This window comes from Gobio gobio, assembly GCF_949357685.1.
Source record: "Gobio gobio genome assembly, chromosome: 17".
In the NCBI taxonomy this organism is placed as follows: Eukaryota; Metazoa; Chordata; class Actinopteri; order Cypriniformes; family Gobionidae; genus Gobio; species Gobio gobio.
The window spans coordinates 26,870,502-26,896,482 of NC_137110.1; the positions used below are offsets into that span (position 1 = coordinate 26,870,502).

Genomic DNA, 25,981 nt, shown 5'->3' on the forward strand with positions numbered 1-25,981 from the left:
CCATTTCAACTCTGATAATAATAAGAAATGTTTCTTGAGCACCAAATCAGCATATTCAAATGATTTCTGAAGGATCGTGTGACACTGAAGACTAGAGTAATGGAAAATTCATATTTGCCATCACAGGAATAAATGACATTTTTAAGAAAAAAGACAAATATATATATATATATATATATATAATTTCATAATATGACTTACTGTATTTTCTTACTGTATTTTCAATCAAATAAATGCACCCTTGTTGCGCATAAGAGACTTCTTTCAAAATTATAAAAAAAATCTTACTGACCCCAAAACTTTGAACTACAGTAGAGGTGATGGGCCTCTTAATTAAAATGGTGTTAGCTTGAGCAGAAAAAGCATTGATTTCTCACCTCTCAACATTCATAAATTTCCTTCGAAAGTCTTTGTCCAAACGCACCGTGAAAGTTGATTTGTCTGGCGTCTTCAATTTAAAATTGCATGTTCTGATCTTTGTCTCCTTATAAATAAAGAAACAGCATAAATGTCCATACTTAATCAGGTATCATTTGCATTTCCTACTAATAACAGCCTAGCTAAAAACACTTCAAGTTTGCAGTCCAACAATGTAAAATGTCTTAGGGTTACAAATGTAACCCAGGTTCCCTAAGAAGGGAACAAGACGCATCGTCAGATGCCGCGGAATCCGGTTTTAATCATTGGCCGCCACAGTGTGATGACGTAGCAAGTTGCACCTCAACGTATAAGCAGGGCCCCTGACAACACATCATCAGATCTGATGCAGCATCTCGTTCCCTTCTCAGGGAATCGGGGATACATGTCGCCACCTTGGAATTATAAGGTTCTATCTGCATTCTGACTGGTTTGGAGATATTGAGCTTTAAAGTTTTTTGCATTCCATTTGACTGTGTAGAAAGAACCTTTTTATTTTCTTAATAAAAAGTTCCAAAAAACTTAAAAATTTAAAAAACAAAATCACATAATGTAAAGAAGTTGTCACAGAATAAGAATATGTGAATAGCTAAATTTGGACAAAAATGTCAGATAGAACCTTATAATTCCAAGGGGACGATATGTAACCCTAGATGTTCCTTTTCGAGGGAACTCAATGCTGCGTCAGAATCTGATGCTGTGGGGACGTCAATACCAACTATGCTTTGCTGACCAATGCCTGCCCTCTCGTGCTTAAAACCAATCTAGCAACCTAGGTCTAGGAACTAAGTCGAAGGTCTCAACCCTAAGGCAATAATGCATCAGTGGGCAGGCATTACACACCTTGGACAACAAGGCCCTGAAGTTGATATGCTCAATATACTCTGGATCTCAAACTAGTCCAAGCCATGCTCCAGGAGAGTCTAGATCCCTTAGAGCAGAGCTGCCAGTAAATCAACATAGCCTTGGCTAAGTCCATGACCAACACCTAAAAGACCGAACATAGGCTGGAGCATAACCTTGATAAATATCCAGTCCTGGAGAAGGTGACAGAGAAGAGAGTATAATAACTGTTATTCAGCTCTACTTCTGAAAATGAGTACCTACATAAACTGACCCAACAAGCGGAGTGCTCTGAACTCATGAATACTTTATCAGGGAGCTGAATAGTAGGCTCCTCAGGCCTTAGTAAATCAAGCTTAGATTACTTTCCATCCGGGTAAGGAGTGGGCCCAACCTCAGTTTAGGCCGCCCCAATTCCCTATTTTTATTCCCCTCTTAAGTTTTAGTTTGAAAACAACCTTTTCACCTTTTGGATATGGAGACTGGAAGAAAGGCAAGAAAAAGAAGAAACAGTAGGAAAAGGGGCAAGAGCTTGGGTGGCGCCGCACTTAATCACTCTCCTGTTCAATCCTTTTTGCCGCACTCAAAGCCCTCAGATCCATGCAGTAAAGCATTGCTTGGGAATGCTTGGGAAGCCACACCTGCCTCCTGCTCCTCTCTCCAGCAACTCTTTCATGGTGAAAAAGCAGATGATTTATGAGGAGCCTGGAGGCGGCCGACTGCGTTCTTGTCTCTCTAAACCTGTCTACAACCGTCTCAATGAAAGTGCCAAAAAGTCCAGAGGGCGAGACAGGGCCATCAAGGAGGACAGTTTTATCACTTTTCCTGACGCCTGACTGATGCCTGACAGATGCCCTTCCATCGCCACCATAGCCGCCATAGACCAGCCAATGGAGCGGGCCACATGCTTGGTGGCATGAAGCTCTGCCCACCAGCCTGGATGTTGCCTGACATGGCTGAGAGGGCAAAGATTGTGGAGGATTGTGACACAGCCCCTCCACATTTGAATATGGAGTATGGATGTCTCCACAAATCTGATGCCTCAGTGTACAGGTCTGGGAGAAAAGGAAGTTCAGAAACACTTATGACTCTGCAGATATCGTTCATCTAAGCGACCATCTGCAGTCTTGTGTTTCGAGCCAGACCAGTTCAGACTAAGTTGGGCTGTAGCATGAGTCACACACTCCAATAGCTCATCGTATTCAATGCTTTACTGCATGGAGCAGGAACTAGATCTTTTAGATATAGCCATCTCAACTAACAACACATTTTTCCTTGTTTAACGCGTTTAACACAGAAGAAGCCGCTGAGCAGGATTCCGCTTCAGGCATAAGGATGGCGAAGCCAGCGGGAGAGGTGAGGGGAACTCCATCAGAGATTCCCACGATCACAGCCTGCGCAATGCCTCAGCAAACGTGGGGCCAGAGCTGCTGGGCTCTGAGGCATGACTCTCCCCACTCATGAAGAGAGCCAGCCGGGAGTGGAGCTTTCTCAGTGAGAAATCAACGCAATGATTTGCGCACGCATGTACATTTTCCCTTGAGGGCTGAATGTGCCAGAGCCACTTCCAGACAGATACACAGCTTATACACACAAAAAAAAGATAATACAACTCCAAAACTGTGATTTGTTTATACTCTTTAACCTTTATTTAACTGACAAAAGTACAAATAAAAGATTTTCAGTTTTCACTGACCAACCAAGTGTATTTTGTAAATATAAACAAATTTAGATTTTGATGGCTGCAACACACTCCAAAAAAATTGGGACAGAGGCATGTTTACGACTGTGTCACAGTATCTTTCCTTTTAATTACACTTTTTAAATGTTTGGGAATTGAGGAAACGAATTGTCAAAGTTTTGCAAGTAGAATTTTTGCCCAATCTCGCCTAATACAGTACAGTCTGTGGTCGTCATTGCCTGATTTTTCTTTGCATGATATGCTATTCATTTTCAATAAGAGACAGATCTGGACTGCAGTCAGGCAGTCAAGCACATTCCTTCTATGGGGTTGTGTCTAGAAACCCCTCTGTTTTAGCATGTGCAGAATGGGGCCTAGTATTGTCTTGCTTCCCAGAAAAGATGTCATATTGATGGAGGTACCTTTACACATATGCAAGTCACCCATGCTGTTGCACTGATGCACCATACCATGACAGGTGTTTGCTTTTGCACCTGCCACTGATGAAAGTCTGGGTGGTCCTTTTCTTCTTTGAGACTGAGAACTTGAAGTTAGTTTTTCCCAAAAACAAGCTGAAATGTGGATTCATCTAAACACAACACATCTGAGATTAGCTCGGGTGCCATCTCTGCATTGTACAGATGTAAAGCTTTCTCCTTGCATAAGGAGATTCAAGATGCAGCAGCAGACTGTGTTAAGTGACAATGGTTTTCCAAAGTACCCTCAAGCCCACGTGGCTATATAGCCCATGTGTAGCATGATGGTTACTCATGCAATGCCATCTAAGGTCTCAAAGGTCAGGCACATTCAACTGAGGTCTCCTGCCTTGCCCTACATGGAATGAGATTTTCCTGGATTCCCTGAATCTTTTCACAATATTATGTATTGTAGTTGGTGAAAGACTTAAATACATTGCAATCTTGCATTGAAAAATGTGATTTTTTTAATTGTTTGACAACTCTTTCATGAAATTTGACACAAAGTGGTGAGTCATGACACATCTTTGCTTGCGAAGACTGCAAAGTCTTTGGTGGATGCACCTTTTATACCAAAACACGATACCCTCACCTGTTACCAGTTGACCTGCTAATTTTGGGCTGTTTCAACAAAATTTAACTTGGATATTCTATAGTCTTTTCACTTTTATTTAGCTTCTGTTTCAGCTATTTTGGATTGTGTTGCAGCCATCACAATTTGTATATATTTACAAAATACAATAACTTGGCCAGTGAAAACTCTGGAATTTCATTATTTGTACTTTCGTCAGTTAAATAAAGGTTAAAGAGAATTAATTTTATTACATTTTACAAAATGTCCCAACTTTTCTGGATAGATATACACACAGTTTTCTCAGTTTATACAGTTTCTAAGGCTTGGCCAGACTTACTGTGTTACTCTTTGATTTTGTGTCATTGAAAGTGACTGTGAGACAGTTGAGATCTACAAATGGAAAGAAAAAAAAAACATTAATCGATTTAAATTTGTTCAGGTTAAAGTTTATCTAAATTGATTTTTTTTTAAAACAACAAAAAAACTTTTAATTCTAATAATTTCACTTTACCTTCAGTTTTGTTTTCTGGTATTGCTGAAATCTGGGCACCAGTGGTTCTGAGTGAGAACCCCTTTTCAACCTCCCTGTTGCTTAGAGACACCTAAAAGTAATGCGAAGGGTCATTTGAGGTTTGAACTAAGATTTGCTAATCACTTTTTTAACTCTAGAGAAAAACTAGAATGCCTCTTTGAATCTAGAATGTGACTCACTGGAAAACTGACAATCAGCGACAGTCACATTGTGTGTGACTACGTAAAAGTACTGTATAAATACGTCAATAATCATATACACATACACAGCAGAAGTCACACTCACTTTAAGGTAGCTAAAGGAGATCAGAGCCCCACACAGCTCGGCAGGCATCTTCTTCTGTTTGACAGTGTCTGAGGGAAGAATGTGGGCTCTAAATATTGGCCAAATAAACCACTGGGCTATTTTTTTGTGTGTCAGTGACTATACTTATCCTGACTTTTGTTGCTGAATGTAGTTCAAAAGTTAAAAACACAAGTCTCTCACACACCTTTTTGTGCAACTTGGGACATTTTGAAGTCTGGGAAATCCACTTCCAGATCTGTGACAAAAACTTCTTCCAGTGCTTCTTTGGACTTATTGGAAAAGTAAATCTGTGCAAGTAAAACGGAAAATAAAAACAATACTGTTATTTAACGGTTCAGAAAGTGTTTTATAGATCATTAAGCACTTCGATCATAAACAGCTTGACATTCTGAGCCAACTTGTGGCTCAATATGGAACAATATCTTCATGCTTTCTCTTCTCTCATACTGATTTCACATCCTTTAGCTTATCTTGTATTGTGTATTTATTGCAAACCACTAAATTACACCTGATTCTCATTGCATCACAGCTGAAAAAAGCTGACTACACAAAACATTACAAAACCTACAAAACCAAAACCTACAAAAGGGTAATTCATTCTCACCTTGATGTAGTACATGTTGAAGTACACAGGCTGCTGTCCCATGCGCACGTAGTACGAGACGATGTCAGCTAAGAAAAGGTCCGATTCGTGTGGTTTGCCACTGTTGGACTGGAAGATTAAAAATAAAATATGGCAGAACCATTAGCATGTAAAGTTAATTATAATATAAAAATGACATTGACATAATTCACTGGGAGCAATGTTTGATGACTCTTGTGAAAAAGAAGTTTGGCAAATTGTATGGAATGTGCACTTGTAATATACTTAAAATCTTATATATAATTTTAAAACTGTACTTGAAGATAATAAATATTAATAAAAATATAAAGCCATTTCCATGACAACTTTTATTTACACACTTAAGTACACTTTTAAAAAGTGACCTTTAGCCATATTTCCAAGACAATAAAAGGTTATACTTTATTTTTCGATAGTCCACTTTAGACATTCTACTAATTATAACTAACTTTGCATCTACATGTAAACTGACTCTCATTCATTTGCAACTACATGTCAACAAGCTCTTATTAATTTGCAACTACATGTTGTCACGGTTATGTTCAGTTTAGTTCAGTTTCTGTCATGTCTATATTAGTTATTGTTTGTTTCTATAGCTACTCATTTGTTAGTTACGTTCAGGTGTTCATGATTTAGTTCCTCGTTTACTTTGTGTTAAATATCTCTGTTCACGTTACGTTTACACGTCTAAGGAGTTGTTGTGATCATTGCGTTTATTAGTAAAGTCATTTCATGTTCATCTTCGTCTTGGGAGTTTCTACTGCAAAGTGTTTACGTTTGTGACACATGTCAACTAACTGTTACCCCCGGTTTCACAGACAAAGCTTAAGCCTAGTTTCAGACTAAAATGCATGTTTGAGCTGTTTTACCTGAAAACAACTTGTACTGACTTACAATCTTAAAATGTCAGTGCCATTGTTTTGTCTCAAGATGCACAGCAGTAATGTTGTTTTCTAAGGAAAGTTTATAAAAGCTACTTAAATGTTGTAATTGAACTAATGCTTAATCCTGGCTTAATCTAAACCAGCTACTTAAATGTTGTAATTGAACTAATGCTTAATCCTGGCTTAATCTAAGCCCTGTCTGTGAAACCAGGCCCTAGAGTAGCCTATTAGTAGACTGTTAGGTAGTGCTGGGCGGTATACCGGTTCATACCGAATACCGGTATTTATTTTTGTTATGATATGAATTTTGATGATACCGCAATACCGGTATATGTCGCTAAACAACGTTCGGAACGCAGCGCAGCGCGTCATTGTTTGAGAGGGGACCGATTTCACTGTTGCACTGTACTGGTGAGAGCAGTCAGAACACAGCTGAGATCGCATCTAAAGCCTATGGCTGAATCCGAATCTGAAACCCCTATACCCTCGTTCACTATTCCCTACGTTATCACATTATTTGAAGGAGTGAATGAAAACGAGTGCGTGAAGTCGGACAACCGTTGTGTGTACATCGGCTGTACACTCGTTATTGCGGTGTGATGTGGGATAGACTGAGTGCACATCCAATGGTTTCGGACACCACTACAAAGCGCTGTCCCCTCCAAATAATGCCCTATTTGAAGTTATAGGGGGCTATTTCTGATTCAGCCCTTGATTATAGCGGAGAAACTACACGCGGCGCGCGCGACAGAGCAGTTTCTGCGCGGAGCGCCGTGATGAGATTAACAGCGTTCTCCTCATGGATCATATTGCACATATATAGACCGGTGCGAGCGCGTTTAAGTTTTTAATGGACATATTTCATATACTCTAGTGCTCTGAACAAGTACCAGAAGCGTGTATGCGCACATATTTCATCACATCTTCTTCAAATTAAATGTGCACTGATTTGGCTACACTGAACCATATGATCACGACCACTATGACACGATCGATTATTCTGCTATACAAAAGACAATGAATGATGCAAGTTAATAAATAAACTGACAATTCAAAGAAGAATGGGCAAAAAAGTAACTGCTTTATTCTTTCTGTTAAACTGATGTGTGTCATTTGTTCAGAGAGTGCTCTTAAATGTATTGCAAATATCCGCGTTTCTCCCTCGTTTTGTCAGTTTGTTGTTATATAGGGTTAGATTTTTAAAATGCTTAAGGTGCCCTCAACTCTGTTTTTTTTTTTCTATCCGTGGTCATATTTTAATATTCATGTGCCTGTAATGAGTGTGTTGCAGGTCTATGTTTTATTGTCTCTCCATAGCATAATTTTGTGGGGCTTTGCAAACCTGTATTAACTCTAGTGTGGAGTTTTTCTACAATATTCACCCGTCACCGTCATGACAGTAAAATAGGGCATTCCAGTCAATCTACTGCAGTATTTACTCTCTCAATCAGTAGAAAATGTGGTTAACACCCGGTCATGCATAGGGGAAAAAAATACCGTCATATACCGTGAAACCGATATAATTTAGAAAAATACCGTGATATACATTTTTGGTCATACCGCCCAGCACTACTGTTAGGGTTAGGGTTAGTAGAATAAGTTGACTTAGTTGCAAAGTGACTTAGTCACTATAATGTCTGTTGGGGGACCATCAAAATAAAGTGTTAGCAGATATTAAGCTGACAGTCTAATAATATAATGACTGCTAGTTGACAAGTCGTAGCAAAGTTACTTATAGTTAGTAGAATATCTAAAGTGGACAATCTAAATAAAGTGTGTCTAACACTTTAAAAAGATGTACTTAAGTCCTACTTAAGTGAGTCAAAAAACACTCTAAAGTTCAGCTAATTGCATTTAAAATACATTTAAACTGTAAAACAATAAATACATTTTAATTTTATTTCACGTAAGATGCAATTAAGAACCCGAAAACATTACATTCAGTTTGCACTTTCAAGTAAATTATTTCCGTAATGGGTACTCTATTTTTAGAAATATGTTAAAGTGAACTTCTTGTTCACAGTGGGATGTGTAAATATGTGTCATGAGCATGGTAATATAAATATTTTTGTGATTTAATTCTGTCCTTTGTTTACAAATTTCTTTATATACAAAGCAATAAACAGCCTAACAAATTATAAAAAATCTAATATGCCAACTGAATGGATAATGTTTTTCACAATGAACAGTTGCTAGCTTTGCATTTATACAAGGAAATTACCGAAAAGAAAAATAACTGAAAGAGAAACTTCCTCATTCCATACTGACTGACATCACATGCTATAAATACATGAGCATATTTTTTTTACCCAAGAATGGCTAATATGTTAAATATCTGCCTATCTTTTGACATACCGTTCTCACAAGATCAGGAATGATCTGCCCAAGACTACAGACATTGCATTCGTACCACGGATCCACCATTCCAAGATAAGAGCCCAGAGCACAGAAGTTACTGCTTGTAGAGGGCACAGTCTCCTAAAACAAAAGTTCTATAAGATCATGCTATAGTTCTGCTAAAATGGAAGGTACTTTTTAAAGCTTTTTTATATGAAAGTACACTAGTATACTATTCACAGGTATTCATCACAGTACACTTGCCACACGTGAACAGAAAGGGTATAATACAGAGAAGGAAAGAGAAAGAAAGGGTATAATTCTTCGTACCTTCACAGGGGAGGCTGCAGACGACTGCCTTGCAACAGGGATGTAGTACATCTGTAGGTTGACTTTCATCGTAAGAAACCGTCTCCTGGCTTCCCTTTTCCTGTGAAGCAACGCCAAACAATTCAATCATATACAGTGGTGTGAAAACATTTAGGGATCTGAGGGTTTTAACTTTTTCCTTTCCTATAACTTCCTCATTACAGAGAATGAAGAGGTTTCTTCAATAAACTGAAGTGAAATGTTTATAGGGTCTTTACACTAGGTTTACTCTATAACAACACTCTAAAAAAAAAGGTTCTATATGGCACCAAAAATGGTTCTTGGCTCGTAATCATAGGGGAACCTTTTTTAGTGCTATATATAGCTATATCTTCACTGGTTCCGCTGAAGAACCACTGAAGCACCAAAATTGGTGCTATATAGCACTAAAAAAGGTTCCCAATATGATTACGAGCCAAGAACCATTTTTGGTGCCATATAGAACCTTTTTTTTAGAGTGAACCATATAAATCAAGTCACCTTTAATCTACTTGAATGTTGTTATTGTTTTAATCCATTTCTAGGACTAATAGCTTGTCCCCTTTCAATCAAATTGTATATTTAAAATAAAAAGGGTGATAAATAAACTAATAAATAGGGGCGAACTGTCCTGATATCATTATGATCAAATAACCTCATTAAAATAATACAATTACTGAAAAGAAATCCTTTATAGGTAGTTTGGCAAAGTCTTTTATTATTATGTCTTAGGAGAAGTCACTGAGAATCTGAAAAATCACGTGGTGCAACCAACAAAATCATGTGGTGCAAACAACTTTCAGAAACATGCAGAAAAATATCAGTCAGGAAATTATTTTATAGAGAGGACCACACAGCCTATTAATATTTGAATATTTGACAAATCAGAGACGTGATGTGACTGTGACCAACAAAATCAAAACCAACAATGAGACCGGTCTCATTGTTCAGAAACTTGTAGAAGTTCACTATTAGGTAGTTGGTAGTTCACTATTAGCTAATCAGCAAGTACTATTTTTTTCATACCTCCCAGAGGACTAAGAACTGTGAATAATTAATAATGTATAATTAATTCTAAATTGAAGATCATGGTAACCCACTAGTAATGACTCAAGTATTACCAAGAAATACCAATTATTTCGATCAGTATTCTAAAGTGAACAGCATGATAACTCCCTAATATTGACTGAAGTCATTGTCAAGTGTTACATTCCACGCCTGTCCCGGACTTCATTTCCCAGAATCATCCCTGCCTCACACCTGATTGCACTCCCTCATCATCTTTCCCGCTCTCCTTGGATTCCCTGCACCTGTTCGTCATCATCTACACTCCTTTATATTGACTCACTCCTCTGCACTCATTGGGTGCGTTCCATTCGACCGTAAGTGGACTGCGAAGTGGACTTCAGAGGGTATTCCGCCATTTTAAGTGAGATTCCAATCCAAAGGGAGCGAACATGTTCAGTCCGAAGGGTACAGCGAACGACGTAGGGAAGAAGGGAACATCGATACGTCACTTCACAGGAAGTAGAGAGGGAAAATCACCCAACTGTCTTTGCGTGTCGCATGCATCACCTGTCTGAACTAATGATGGTTGGAAGAGTTTTTAAACAGCTCTGCGATGGAGGAGTTTACATATGCATTTGAATATTCATAGTTATTATACAAACTAGAGTATTTATGAATGGTTATGGCAATAACAGTTACATTTGTATATTATATTTTATGAATATGTAAACAAATTAAAAGTGTTGAGAAGCACCTGAGGGCTGTAATTTTTTATATTTTACTTTATTTACCTCAGGAATGATATATGCAGCTGCACTTGGGAAAGAAAGTGCACGAGATGAGACCGCTAAAAAGACCATTGATTAAAAAAAGCCTACATTTATACATAGTTAACCAAATCAAAATGTTCATATTGAATGACAGGTGCAGCTTCAAATCTGTTCATAGTCAATACAGGTAACTTATAAGTAAACTAATAAAACTAATGGACAATGTTTTGATTATATTTTTTAGATACATACTGTGTGTTTTGAAAATGTATATGCTTATGGTTTTCAATTTGAAAGTAAAGTAAATTACAATATTAATTTATGTTAGGCCTATCATAATCTGCACCTGTCATTGCCTTTCTTTGATGACGTTCCAGGGCATTCCAAATGAGCAATTATTGTCAGCGAAGTCCACTTCAACTGATATACCGTGCTCAGGGAGTAGGGAGCAGTGAACAGTGCGTAGGGACCCTGTCAAATGGAATGCACCCGTTGTCCGTTCTCGTTTATGTTTCCGAGTTGTTTGATTGTGTTCCATACTCTGTATCTCGCCTTCATTTGAAGTCCGCTTCCTGGTTTCCTGCTGCTTGAGCATTTGTATCCGAAAGCTTTTGAGGTTTTTGTAAGGATGATAATGTTACTACATCTTTCTAAATGAATTACTAATTATTTGGAATAGTATTCTAAAGTGAAGATCTGTCACATGTCTGTCTTGTCTTGTTTAGCACATGTGGTGTTTTTGTTATTTTCTGTGTCATGTGCGTTCCTGTCTTTTGTCTTTTGTTCCACCCTGGCCTGTCCCACCTGCTCCTTCTGTTCCCCACCTTCCTTGGTATGCCTCCTGTTTTCATGCTCCTTGTTCCCGACCCTGGTAGTTTGTCTTTGTTATGTTTGATTTTCCCCCTTGTGGGTTTTGTTTTGTGCTTATTTTTACTTTGTATTCAATAAATACCCATTTCTTTGCACTTGAGTCCTCGCTCCCTCTTCATTTGTACCGCACCCTGACAAGATCACGGTAACCCACAGTAATGACTCAAGTGTTACCAAATCCATCATGAGTTACTATCCAAAACCTTACAAAAAGCTTACAATGACTTCAGTCATTACTAGAGAGCTATCATGCTATTCACTTTAGGTTACTGATACCAAATAATTAGTAATCAGTTATTCCTTCTGAAGGATTTGGTAATACTTGAGTCATTACTAGTGGGTTATCATGATCTTCACTTTAGAATTAACGATATATTATGCATTAATTATGTTAGTTATGTTAATTACATAGTAGTCCTCTGGGAGGTAGGCCTATATATAAAAAAGTAGTTATTGATTAGCTAATAGTGAACTACCACATTCGACTGAGCACTATTAACCCTCTGGTGCTCTTCGGTCAGTTCTGACCGGAAATTTTTCTGTTTTGAAATGTTAAAAATTACAGCTTCATCGGAATTAACATGGTGACTTTTCTTGCATTAGGTATGTAAACACACAAAAAAATTGGGGTCATGATTCGAACCCCATTAATTTCAGTGTATGCTATCTCAAGCACACTCCTGGCAAACTGACGAAATTACTGCATATTTTGAGATTTTATGGCATTAGTTGACCTCTCAGGAATATTGATAGAAGATGTATTTTATGAAGCACGTTAGAGTTAATGTTTAGTGTTATATAATATATCGTTAGACTCTAACTTCAGTTAGATAACGTGAGCAGCACCTCAACAGCTACTATATCCAGATGCTATCTGTTATTTCGGGGGTCATTTCAACAGTTTTTTGATTCTCTGAGATCTTTCTATCAAAAGCGTTTATGAGAGCTCCGTGAACCACGTGACCGGAGATGAGAGCAGGTAGTTTTTCAACGCCTCTGACTTTACACATTAGCGCCACAACGCTATTTATTGTTTGAATTTCGTTTTAAAACTTAAAAAAATGTAAACGCTTAGACTTTGTTTCATATCAAAAGCAGGTTTGGCAATTTGACAGCGAGAGGCGTGCGTTAGTGACAGAAAGACGGAGGGAGAGCAGGGAAAGGAAATGCAGCTGAACGTTTTAAATTGTGTTAAAAAAAAGTTAGTCTATGTGTGGGAAACACTGTGATTGGTTATTATTTTCAACAGAAATGCCCTGATTGACTTCAATACTCAACGCTGTAAAATCAAGTTGTACTGTCATGACCCAAATAAAATGACCAGATCACTCAAAAAAAGATTAACGTCGTCTTTTCTTTATCTCTCCCCAGAATAAAATGCTACTGTAAAGCCTAATCGAAGTCAATGCACATATTGTGTTAATATTTGACAGAAATCGCTGCAAATACAGTGAAAATGCTGTCTATCCTGCTAAATCCTATTAAAACAGACTGACAGCGCGGAGTTGTTTGGAACTATTGAGAGCTCTATGGCTCTAGTCAGCACAATCAGGGTTGCCAGATGCCAGCAGGGTTTTCCAGCCCAAAACTTCGCCAAAAACCGCCCAATTTTTTTTGGCTTGTTTCTCGTTTAAATACAAATCATTAACAAGCTTTAAAATTACCAATTTATCGACTAGCTTATATAAACCCTAGAAATCAAATCGAGCTTATTTACACATACATTTTTTAAATTATTTAAAAAAAAAAAAGTTATAAATCATTTATATTATTTTTTATAAAAATAATAATAAGGTATTAGGAAAATTACCTTGTATCTGCTAATTCTTTTAATCAGTGTTAAAATAAAAAAAAGAAGAAACCGCGTTTCCATATTTCATTTCTGGTTTAAAAAAGGAAAATGGAATGGACGCAAAAGTGTCCTCAGTCTGACCATTATACTATTAAACTATAAGCTTATGTTACGGAAAATAATGCGATCAACTTAGGCGATCAATGAGTCTGTTTATTGTCAATAAAAGTCGCTTGGAACAAAAGCAGCCTAACATGAAAACATTGAGTGGATATATGGACATACAAAATAACCCACTTTAACATTTGAATTATTTCAAATTGCCACATGAAACATGCATATTCATGAATAACATTACATGAAAATCGCGTTGAACATATTATTTATAGAACGTGTCAGTGCGCTCTTTGCAGAAGCAGAATGTTGGCGCATGGCGGGCCATCTCTACGCAAAAAAATATTTTCATACACTAAATATAATAGCAAACTTGAGTTTAACACCTGTGATTTTGAACAATTAGGCATAATATCATAAAGCTATAGCCTATATTCCATGAACCGATATGAGCTGAAGGTAGTGGGAGGGAGCGTCTGTTGTGAGTTTACGTCAGGGCACGTCAGCCAGCCCAGAGCTGTAGTGTGTGTGTGTGTGTGTGTGTGTGTGTGTGTGTGTGTGTGTGTGTGTGTGTGTGTGTGTGTGTGTGTGTGTGTGTGTGTGTGTGTGTGTGTGTGTGAGAGTGAGTGAGTGAGTGAGTGAGTGAGTGAGTGAGTGAGTGAGTGAGTGAGTGAGTGAGTGAGTGAGACTGCTGCCTGCTGAACAGAGGGTCGCAGGAAGAAGGATCTGAAGTGCCGGTGTCTCAGCTACAAAAAACCCGCCGAACTGATCCAAAACCACCCCAATTTTTATCCACCCGCCCAAACCCATTTTATCCACCCGCCCAATATGGCAACCCTGAGCACAATATTGCCGTTATCTGATTGGCTCAAGTAGACGGTGGGTGGAGTCTACCTATTTGTGGATTTGTGTGAGTGTAGACGCTAGAAATGTTTCAAAATCCACACGCTGTGCTGCGATTTACAAATGTGCAAGAAGAGATCCACCAATGCAGAGGAAGCAATTCACAAATGCACAGCAAGCGATTCACAAATGAATGCAAGGCAAAGTTGTGTTTGTGACATAAAAACATATTTGTGGATAGTTTTTTTATTCACAAATGCCATTGTATTTATTTGTGAATCTAATTCATTTTTGTGAAACTCTTTATATTTATTTGTGGATAACAATCTATTTGTTTGGAATAACGCAACAAATCTACCCCCATACCATAGAGACCTCTAGTGATTACACCCATGGTTGAATGATTTCTTAAATAATTCCAAAAGAGGGCGCTAATCTGCCTTCAAAAAAAATTTATTTTGAAGGCCTGGTCTCTATTTTAACCTGAAATACTGCACAAAAAATTACAAAACCCTTTTTTTTTATAATTTTCGATGGCAAAAATAGACCATAATTATTGCATGAATATAAAAAAATAACCTGCAAATCATCTCAAAATACAAAATTAAAAAGAAAAATATTATTGAAGAAAAATAAATTGCATTGGTTTTTCTGGGGTGGAGGAAGTTTAATTTTTAGGTGTCAGGTCACTTATGACGGGAAGACAACCAATGCAACCCCTAAACGAAGAGCACCAGAGGGCTAATTACTAATTAGTTAATCAGAGTTTCTTGTTAGCTAATAGTAGTTACTAGAGTGTTAATAATGTGTTACTCATGTGTTCCAGTGTAGTTATTCATTAATGATGGAAGTTTTCTAAAGTGTTACTGATTTTTGTTTTCTTTAATATATACACTCTCATATGATTTTGACACAAATAATAACAAATATCACAGATTACATATTTTCTCCTACCTTAACCAGTAGTACGCCCTGGCTAGCCTTCCCACTGCGCGGTCATCTCCCATCACCACTATTTTAGCAGTGTAGTCCCGTTCTTCTTTGGGCAAGGTGGTCCCACTGTTTCCTGCTCTCCTCTGGAGTGTGCCACTGCCGCCAACTGTGCCCGTTTCCTCCAGTGCATCCTGCATCAGAGCCATGCTGTCAGTGACCGATGGCTTCACCTTGATTCCTCCACGCCGTGAGAGTCGCCCACTGGTATGTTCAGACTTTAAGCTTCTTCCTCCAGTAAATTCAATGTCAGAAGCCTCGGTTCCCTGCATGTCACGCTCTATACCGCTGTCCGTCGAAATGACAGAGTGCCGCGGCATCTCTGAGTTGAGGTCTGTGTGGAGGTCCGACATATAGAACTCATCTGCGTTGAGAGAGAGGTTTTCACAGTAGGATCCGGAACGGATGAATTTGGCCAGTTCTCTCCCTGTGAGAGACAGGGTGAAAAGATATGTTGCAATTTAGTGAACAGCCTCATTTCAGTAACTCTCTTGAGTTCATGCGTGCTAGTTTGGATGAGTTCATGGTGCTGGCTCCTGTATAGGTGAAACAGTCGGCGGTTCGGTCACATAAAAATCAATTTGATTTGACCCTGAAATATTGTTTGTTGCTGTAATTTAATGTAGTCAGTTTATTTCAGTCCGTGAATAATATCTTTGAAAAAACTAAACAAAACAAAAAAAACACACAAACATTTGATTTACTGTGTAGTAATCTCTCATATATCTCCTTCTAGAGTCTGGACTATCATCAGATACGCTATATTGCCAAAAGTACTGGGACACCCCTCCAAATCATTGAATAGCCTACAGGTGTTCCAATCACTTCCAGGGCCACAGGTGTATAAAATCAAGCACCTAGGCATGCAGACTTCATTTGTGAAAGAATAGGTCGTGAGTCGATTCAGCGGTTTGAATCGCCAAATTTCAGAAATTTGGCGGTTTGACACGCGATCCGAATCATCATTCGGCTCGCTGATTCATAACGCTTCGAAGCTTCATGATGCTTTGTTTTGAAATCGTCATCACTATGCAAGTCGTTATTTAGGGATTTTTTGCGCACAAAAACTATTGTCGCCGATTCATAAAGTTATTTTAGAACCACTGTAGTGAGATGGACTTTGTAACGACGTCTTTAGTACCTTTTAAGGGTCTTGAGAGTGAACCGTTCCATTGTGTCAATGGAGGCCTTTCAGAGCCATCAGATTTCAACTAAAATATCTTCATTTCTGTTCCGAAGATGAACGGAGGTCTGACGGGTGTCGAACGACATGAGGGTAAGTAATTAATGACAGAATTTTCATTTTTAGGTGAACTAACCCTTTAACATGCTCAAATCATGCCCTTAATTTTTTTGTGTGTTTACAATGCTAGAAAAGTCACCAAGTTTCATATCATTCTGATTAAGCTGTGATTTAAAAAAATTCCAAATGTGGTTCATAGGTTCTGTTTTTCATAGGTGTGTGTGTGTGTGTGTGTGTGTGTGTGTGTGTGTGTGTGTGTGTGTGTGTGTGTGTGTGTGTGTGTGTGTGTGTGTGTGCGTTTGTGTGTGAGTGGATGTGTCAATATCACACTCTTGATGTTTCATACTGTCACCCCTTTACTGCTGTGTACTTTTTTCAGCATTTTGGCCGATTTGTAGATTGCGAATTGTAGATTCTGTGAATTTGTGTGTTTTTGCAGATTTTCCATTCATTTCCTATGGGGGTCATTTTTGACCAAAGAGCACAAGTGGGAGTAATTTTTTACGACCACTTAGCATGTTCAAATCATGCCCTCAATTTTTTATTTATGTTAACATACCTAATGCTGGAAAAGTCACCAAGTTTCATATTTTTCCGATGAAGCTGTGATTAAAAAAAATTCCAAATGTGGTTCATAGGCTCAGTTTTTCATAGGTGTGTGTGTTTATAAGTGTGCGTGTGTGCGTCGGTGTGTGAGCGGATGTGTCAATATCACACTAATGATGTTTTAGAGTGTCAGCCCTTTACAGCTGTGTACTTTTTTTTTCAGTATTGTGGCCGATTTGTAGATTGTACAAACAAATATTCTGTGAATTTTTGTGTTTTTGCCGATTTCCCATTCATTTCCTATGGTCGGTCATTTATGACCGAAGACAATGAACGCTACTTTTTTTTTTACGACCAATTAGCATGCTCGAATCATGACCCCAATTTGTTTGTGTGTTTACATACCTAATGCAAGAAAAGTCACCAAATTTCACATCATTCCGATGAAGCTGTGATTTTTAACATTTCAAAACAGAACATTTTCCGGTCAGAAATGACCGAAGAGCACCAGGGGGTTAAGTGCAATGCAAATAGTATCTGCCTCCATTTGCACTAAGTATAAATAGCACCCACTATTTATGCAAAGAAAAGTGTTCACATTACACTTGCAATATTGTCTTGTAACAGTATTAGTGCAAATAGCATCTACCAAAATTTTAGTAAATGATTCTAACTCACAGAGCTCCTCCTCCTCCCACCACAGATGGAAACTCATCTCCGGATTGGGAAGTGGAACATCGCACAAGGAGCCGCTGGACAATAGACCTGAAACCCAAAACAGTCACAATGACACCACAAACAAATCCTGCTTCCTGATCCGGCAACACATCTGATATCAAAAAAGGAGGAAAAAATAACAACATATTTCTACGTCTTGATCTTTTTTTAGAGAAAAAGGTTATTTTGGCACAGATGAAGTCAGTGTTTATTTGTGTTTGTGAGACAGAGTATGGATAAGAATATAGAAAGAGTGTAGAATCGAATAGAATAGAATACTTTTGTAGAGCACCTTTGTTGGTGTCACAGAGGATCTGTGAGTATAACTCTTGTAGTTTTTTTCTGATCTGACCCTGTTCACCTCTGTTCACATCTGTGCTCTGTTCTACAGTTGCAAGCACTTCATTGAAGTATGACTCCACGTCCTGGTCCAAGTCCTGTCATGTGCACATACAGATAGATAATCAGACGCACAAAAACCTACACATAGACAGAGAGCCACACAGCGTGAAATCACACGTGCAGATGCACACACAACATACAGCCGTATTTCAGACAGACACATATGGGATGTCCTGTGGATGTCCTGTTGCTTAGAGTTTTCTGAAAACAAACTGCAGACAGCTAATGTGTGGACAGAGACAGAGAGATGCTGACCTGCAATAAAAGCTCACCCCTTTGTCTCCACCACAACTACAACAATAGAGTATTTCAAATGTTAAACAGAAGTTAAATGTAGGTACAGTGAATTTCCCATTCATTTAGAAAGAATTCATCCTTTCTCTTCAAACAAACTTTTCAGTAGAGGGTCAGTTTTTGTGCTCCGCAAACATTTGACTAGAGTGAAATTATATGTTACACCATATCCCAGGGTTTGTTTCTCGTTCAACTGGGTGCGGTTACAAAAATTTAATCTGAATGTACACTCTTGACCGATACTTATTGATTCTGTCAAGACAATAAAAGATTCAGTTCTATTTCTATATTAATACAATATTAAGTAATTTACAGAGCGATATTAAACATCAATGTTAAATAATAGAGATGAGGAAAAAGTTATATTTTGATATAAAGTCTGGAAGCCTGTGATAAATTATTTCATAATTTGAGTGTGATTGGGGGTGGTTGGCATATGGAGTTATTATGAATAAATCATAGCAGATTTACACATTTACTTCTATGTACAGATATACAGATGTATATCCAATATTTAACAGTTTTATCACAAACGTTTGTATGATTTTTTAATGTTGTATTGTCTCTTATGCTTATTGAGCAAATCTATATGATCAAAATTACAGTAAAAACAGCAATATATATATATATATATATATATATATATATATATATATATATTTTTTTACAACTGAACATAACTGTTTTCTATTTTAACATATTTTAAAATGTAATTTATGATGACAGCTGAATTTTCAGTGTTCAGTGTCACATGATCCTTCAGAAATAATTCTATGCTGATTTGATGCTCAATAAATATTTATTATTACAGTTGTAAAGAGCATTTATTTGAAATGTTATTTGTAACAATGTAACATTTTTACTGCCGTGCATCCTTGTCGAATAAAAGTGTTCCCCAACCTTTGGGATGGCAGTGTATATGTATAACATGATAAATATCATGAAAAAAAAAAACAGTTAACAGTGTTGAGTGGTGTTAGTTTGTTTTGAAATGTGTACAAGTTTTATGTTGTTTCCCCTTTAAAACTCTCTTTGACACTGTGCTAACTATCCCCATGATGTCATTTTTTCGGTCATGAATTGAGAAAATTTGGGAAATATTTTATGACATTCAACATCTTTGTTTTTACAAAAGAACATTCATTTGTACCTATAGATTAATTATATTAATGTTTGTTCCACCAGAGAGAAAAAAAAAGTGCCAACATCAAGCTCATCTTCAAAAGAGGGAAAAAAGGAAATAAAAATGATCTCAACATTTATGCACACTCATGACATCCAACTCATGACTATGCCCTTCTTCCTTCTGTGAAACACAAAATAAGAAATGAAGTCCAGTGTTCTTTTGGATACCACTGACTTTCATTGTATGGACAAAGCATTCTTGAAGCATTCTTCAAAATATATTCTTGAAAGAAAGTAACGTGGGATTGGAGTGACATGAAACAAGTTTGAACAGTAAGATCAATCAGAGATTTGCAAAAATCTTGACTATGCTAGTCCAACCACACGGCAATTCGTAAGTATATTACAAGGTGGCAGAGTTGCCCAATTCATGGGAATTTGTACGAATGACTTACCCATTATCCTTCCCCTAAACCACTGTTTAGACGAATCGTAAGAATTCCTATGAGTTAGCCACTTCATAAAATATGTACGAATTGGCTGTGAGATAGCGTTGGCTAGACCAAAACTTTAGCTTTTCTAAACAAAATTACCAACCTGCAGCGCATCATTGAGAGAGGGTCCGTGACAATCCTCTCCCAGTATCGCCTGAATGCTGTGCTGAACTACACAGCGCATCATGCTCAATGGGCTCCGGACCATTCCTTGAGCCTCAATGTCAGCCTTCAGAACAGTGCTGAGAGACTCAGAAAACACTGCAGGATCCGCAAACACAAACACCCTGAACACAGAAGATAGTCATCAAAACCTCACAAACACAATTAAAATGACTGTACTGACGTGGTTTACTTGATAAAGCTTCCTGTGGACTTCAGCATCCACATCAACCTTAAAAATAAAAAACTGGGGGCTATTTAAATAAGCAGCTTAAAACGCTAATGATAACAGGCTTTGAAATAGGCTATATGGATGCACATATTAAAACGGCTGACTTTTTAAATGATCAGTCTTCTGGTTTCTTTCTATTGTGGTTCTTTAGAAAAGGGAACACCTTTGCTTTGGTCTGACCATTTAAATCAGTATTATCTATTTTTTATTTACAAAAACACCCCTGGCAACAATGGTTTCCTTGTTCCTTTCTAGAAACAATTATAGCTTTAGACATTTGGAAAGCCATCCAAAAACTGGTAGTACAAGTCTCAACAATTTGTAAGCACCGAAACTCCAGTTAGGGATAGGTCAACAGATATAACAGTAAAACAAAATGGAAATATAAAAAACTTTTTGGATGAAAAAATCAATGCAAAAATCAATAAAAACTTTACAATAAGATCACTTTCATCAACATTAGTAAAAAATATTAGGTATCATAAACAATCAATGAACAATTTATTAATCTAATGTTAATCTAGTAGGCAACAATGATTCAACTAACTCAAAATCAAGTCCCGCCCTAAATCTTTTCACATTGGACAAACTTCTTGTGTATGTCTGTGCAATATTTTCCACTTGTTTTTTGTTGTTGTTTTTTTAATAAAAAGATAAAACTCTCTTTTTAAAAATAAATAAGTGTTTAATACTTTTTGGGGTCACTATAGGTTAATGAACTATATTAGCAGTTGTGTGGTGATGATGATGATGATGATAATGATGGTGATGATGATAGAGCCCTTATGCAAAAGGTTGTAGATAAGGAAAGGCATTGAATACACATAGCAACTGTTTACAGATGAAAGTTTTGCTAAGATACTATGGAAGGGACTCACCTCTCCTGCTGAGGATAGTGTTCATTTTTTAGATTTTGTTCTGCAAGTATCCTTTTCTGATACAAAAGGCCTATGAGAAAAGCAACAAGACAGACTCAAGCAAGAATATACTTCAGACACATAGCGATCATGTTTTCTTGTTTTAAACTTGACTGAATACGTTTTTTTGTTTGTTTGTTCAGAAAAATCTAAGTCAAGAGAGATGAGAATGCTTGTCATATTTTGTTTTGAAGAATTAAAGAGGTGACTTACCTGGAGCAAGTCGTTCTGCTTTCATTTGCCCTGCATAACTGAGGCCAACAGTACAGTACGGCTGAGGCAGAGTTAACAACCTCTTGGAGAAGTCATAAACTCTTTTGTAGAGGTCATCAGGAATGTATACTGTCTGCAAAAAACACAGGGGTGTCATGCAGCTTTTAGACAACAATAGAATTTTATCTTTTTGCTAAAAATGGTGTTGTGCAAGTGGCACCAAACAACAGAAATGAATCAATCAAAAACTGGACAATAACTTTTTTCTAGAGCTGCTGTACAGCCAAAACAATCTCTCTTCCATTACGTTCCTATTATCATTGTAAAGCTATTTTGAAACAATCTATTTTGTAAAAAGCCGTATATAAATGAAGGTGACTTGACTACACTAACTGAATGGGTGATTTAGTTAAACTGTTAGCCTCTTCTGAATTTTGCTGAATGCATATATAAAACAGAATTAACCATATAATCCATAGTTTACATTGGCTTAACATATAGATCAATCAGGCATAACATTATGACCTAATATTGTGTTAGTCCCCCTTTTGCTGCCAAAACAGCCCTGACCCGTCGAGGCATGGACTCCACTAGAACCCTGAAAGTGTGGTGTGGTATCTGGCACCAAGATGTTAGCAGCAGATCGGACTTAGGGTTAGTTTGTTCAGCACATCCCACAGATGCTCGATTGGTTTGAGAGTTATAAAAGAAAACGTGATTCATCAGACCAGGCCACCTTCTTCTATTGCACCGTGGACCAGTTCTGATGCTCACGTGCCCACTGTTGGCGCTTTCGGCGGTGGACAGGGGTCAGCATGGGAACCCTGACTGGTCTGCGGCTATGCAGCCCCATATGCAACAAACTCCCCATACGCAGCCCCAGATGCACTGTGTTTTCTGACGCCTTTCTATCAGAACCAGCATTAACTTCTTGAGCAATTTGAGCTACAGTAGCTTGTTTGTTTGATTGGACCACACGGGCCGGCCTTCGCTCCCCAAGTGCATCAGTGAGCCTTGGCCACCCATGACCCTGTCGCCAGTGGACCACTTTATATAGATACTGACCACTGCAGACTGGGAACACCACACAAGAGCTGCAGTTTTGGAAATGCTCTGACCCAGACGCCTAGCCATCACAATTTGGCCCTTGTCAAACTCGCTCAAATCCTTTATGCTTAAGGAGTTTTCCTGCTTCTAACACATCAACTTTGAGGACAAAATGTTCACTTGCTGCCTAATATATTCCACCCACTAACAGGTGCCGTGATGAAGAGATAATCAGTGTTATTCAGTGTCATAATGTTATGCCTGGTGTCTATTGTTGTATGTGCCAAAAACTGTGCCTCCAATCAAGTTTTGGTGCTATAACATGGTAATAATACAATTAAAATTTCCTATTCATTGTGTGCAAAGTAAATTATGTTGGACTGATTCAGTTTATGGTAATACAAACAAATACATCCAACAAATATTTAATTTTAATGACATTACATTTTGTGCGATAAACCACTGTGTTGGATCACCACTTGATAATCTGGATCCTGGAGCAAGTCCAGTTGAGAATCACTTGTTTAAAAGTAAAATAAAGGAACATAAAAGGTTTAAAAGTATCTTACCTGCATCACAGCATAGATGAGTGTATTAAGCAGAGGAATGAGATGTTTCTTGCAGTCAATTCTTTCAGCCTACATACAAAAAGGTTTCAGAAAATCATGTTTACCATCTTTTCATCTGATCATTCACAAACTTCTAAATAAATCCTCCTTTGTGGGTTGAAATCATCATTCAATGCAACCCGATATTATAATGAATCAACTCTTTTTTTCAGCAGCAACAGATAATCATGTCGGGCGATTCAGGCAGGCATTTACAAGTAACCAATGTTCTCATAATAAACACTATGGTTACTTCTTTAAGAAATAGCATTTAAGTAATACTCACTGGACATGCTTAAACTGTTGTGTCAATCACTAAAATGGGAATTGTACTGCAACATTTTAACAAGCATTATGCCATAGAAACTGGTGACTCACTCTTTCTAGTTCCTTGATGGCCACCCTCACCAGCGCCAGACTCCTGAGAGGACTGGTCTGCACTTTCTTATGTAATGTCCATCTCAGCATTCCTGCAAAATGAACAATTCATAATATAGATCAAGCTAGAATATGTATGTGACAGATTTTGTGTATTGATACTGTCACTCGAAACTGGCACCCGAGTAGCTATCTATTTAACCCTTTGACTGTCACCCCCCTTTTTGAGAATACACATGAAAATGCACTATCCAAACTTAAAGGGCTGTAATTCAAGAATGCTTTGGAATATAGACCAAAGTTTGGTCTCGTTTTAAAGACGACATTCTACAGATTATTGCTGAAGTAAAAGCAATTCAAAATATGAAAGTATGAAATAGTTATGGAAGTTTAAATTTACTGTAAATGAAAAATACTGTACTAAATATTTTTTATTTCATATAAAATATATATTTTACAAAAAATAATTTACTCTAAAATTACTATAAAATCAAAGCCATATGTCTAAAAAGCTGTGCGACTTGTTGACATGGAATTTATACATTAACAGATAACACTATAATTAGATTGTGGATTATAAAGAAACCATTTCATTATTAGCCCATTATGTATAGTGTTTAATTAAATTGAATCTCACACAGTAACCATGTGCTAATGATTAGCATTTATTGTTGTAGGCCTATTTTCTTTATATAGCAGGTGTAGCCAACAACTAGCTAGCCTATAGCTACACACATACAATTAAATAAAAGACAACTGTGGTTTCAAAGGAGTGTGTAAAACATTACAAGTGACTGTAAAAAAAAAAATTAAGATTTAAGGCAGGACCGGTTGTTATGGCAGGATGCATAGAAACAAACAAACAAACAAACAAACAAAAATATACTGTTGAGAGGGCTGTGCCCTGGACAGATTTTAATTGGCTGAAGATAATGGGTGTGTTAAACATAAAGATGTGTTAAAGCAGTGGTTCAGAAACACACACATACTGAAAAAACAGACTGGCCATGGTGATTATATATAAATATATATACAATCACAAAAGCTACTGGCAATCTACTGGGTCAGGTTTGGTCTTGAGGTGTATGTGTGTTCTTTTAGTGAGTGTGATCTGTTAAATCCTACCTTTGTTGACAACTGATTGCTCAGTGTCCATTTCTCTCATAATGGTTAGCAGGCTACGGTAGACTTCGGATTCAATTGCAGCATATTCAGCTGTTTAAAGAGAAGCCAACAACATGACATTTGAATGCTGATATGTTTATCAAATCACGCGTGTGAGATACACTACTGTTCAAAAGTTGTTGTTTTTTTGAAAGAAATGAAAATGTTTATTCAGCAAAGATGCATTAATTTGATCAGACTGTTTTCAACTTTGATAATAACAATAAGAAACGTTAAGTAAGCATCAAATTAGCATATTAGACTTCTGAAGGATCACGTAATGGCTGCTGAAAATTTAGCTTTGCCATCACAGGAACAATTTACATTTTAAAATATATTAAAATAGAAAACAGTCATTTTAAACTGCAATAATATTTCACAATATGACTTGTTTTTACTGTATTTTGGAGAGGATGAGAGATTTATTTAAAAAAAAAAAAAAAAACTTTTGAATGGTAGTGTACACTTGAAGATTTACAAGTGGATAATTAAACATTAACATAGTTATTTGTAAAAAAAAAAAAAAAAAAAAAAAGCATCCATTCTTATTTCAAATAGAATATGAGTTTCTCCAAAAGGTGTAAGTCTCACCTGCCGAGTCCATAATATTAATACTGCTAGAATTTCTCCAGGATGCCATAATGTAGCTTGGTCCTTACATAATGAGGTAAAAGGAAATAATCACCACTGTGACTGCTGACACAAAGACAAGCACAAATTATACGGAACATTATTGCTTAAAATAAAGAGAAAATAAGAACACTTTACATTTACACTGTACTAAAGAATATTCAAGCATTCAAAAATAATAATTTACTCACTCTCACGTTGTTCTATTTCTTTCTTCTGCGGAACACAGAAGAACATATTTTGAACAAAAAACACTGGACCCGACTGACTTTCATTTTGATGAAATTGTCCAAAATATATATGTTTTTGTGTTCCACAGACAAAAGAAATCGGGTTTGGAATGACATGAGCATGAATAAATGTTTTGCTGAAATATCCCTTTAACGTGCTGGTCACATCAAT

General features: G+C 37.2%; 1 protein-coding gene across 5 annotated transcripts in view; it reads right to left on the reverse strand.

Moving 5' to 3' along the window:
- pik3r6 (phosphoinositide-3-kinase regulatory subunit 6) overlaps positions 1-25,981 on the reverse strand; it is a 28,174-nt gene that overhangs the window by 1,411 nt on the left and 782 nt on the right. The window contains exons 2-20 of one of the 5 annotated variants that reach the window (XM_079840721.1): positions 25,771-25,795; positions 25,541-25,603; positions 24,911-25,000; positions 23,786-23,877; positions 23,369-23,437; positions 21,753-21,885; positions 21,501-21,570; positions 20,332-20,515; positions 18,206-18,350; positions 17,875-17,961; positions 15,372-15,834; positions 9,003-9,102; positions 8,691-8,813; positions 5,434-5,541; positions 5,014-5,116; positions 4,809-4,876; positions 4,503-4,593; positions 4,329-4,381; positions 378-484 (exon numbers count right to left, since the gene is read on the reverse strand). In XM_079840721.1, the coding sequence (XP_079696847.1) occupies positions 378-484; positions 4,329-4,381; positions 4,503-4,593; positions 4,809-4,876; positions 5,014-5,116; positions 5,434-5,541; positions 8,691-8,813; positions 9,003-9,102; positions 15,372-15,834; positions 17,875-17,961; positions 18,206-18,350; positions 20,332-20,515; positions 21,501-21,570; positions 21,753-21,885; positions 23,369-23,437; positions 23,786-23,877; positions 24,911-25,000; positions 25,541-25,589 (2,135 nt within the window). In that variant the 5' untranslated portion in view covers positions 25,590-25,603; positions 25,771-25,795. Of the gene's footprint in view, positions 1-377; positions 485-4,328; positions 4,382-4,502; positions 4,594-4,808; positions 4,877-5,013; positions 5,117-5,433; positions 5,542-8,690; positions 8,814-9,002; positions 9,103-15,371; positions 15,835-17,874; positions 17,962-18,205; positions 18,351-20,331; positions 20,516-21,500; positions 21,571-21,752; positions 21,886-23,368; positions 23,438-23,785; positions 23,878-24,910; positions 25,001-25,540; positions 25,646-25,770; positions 25,796-25,981 lie in introns of all 5 variants that reach the window. The other 4 variants (XM_079840719.1, XM_079840720.1, XM_079840717.1 and 1 more) reach the window with 4 other exon arrangements.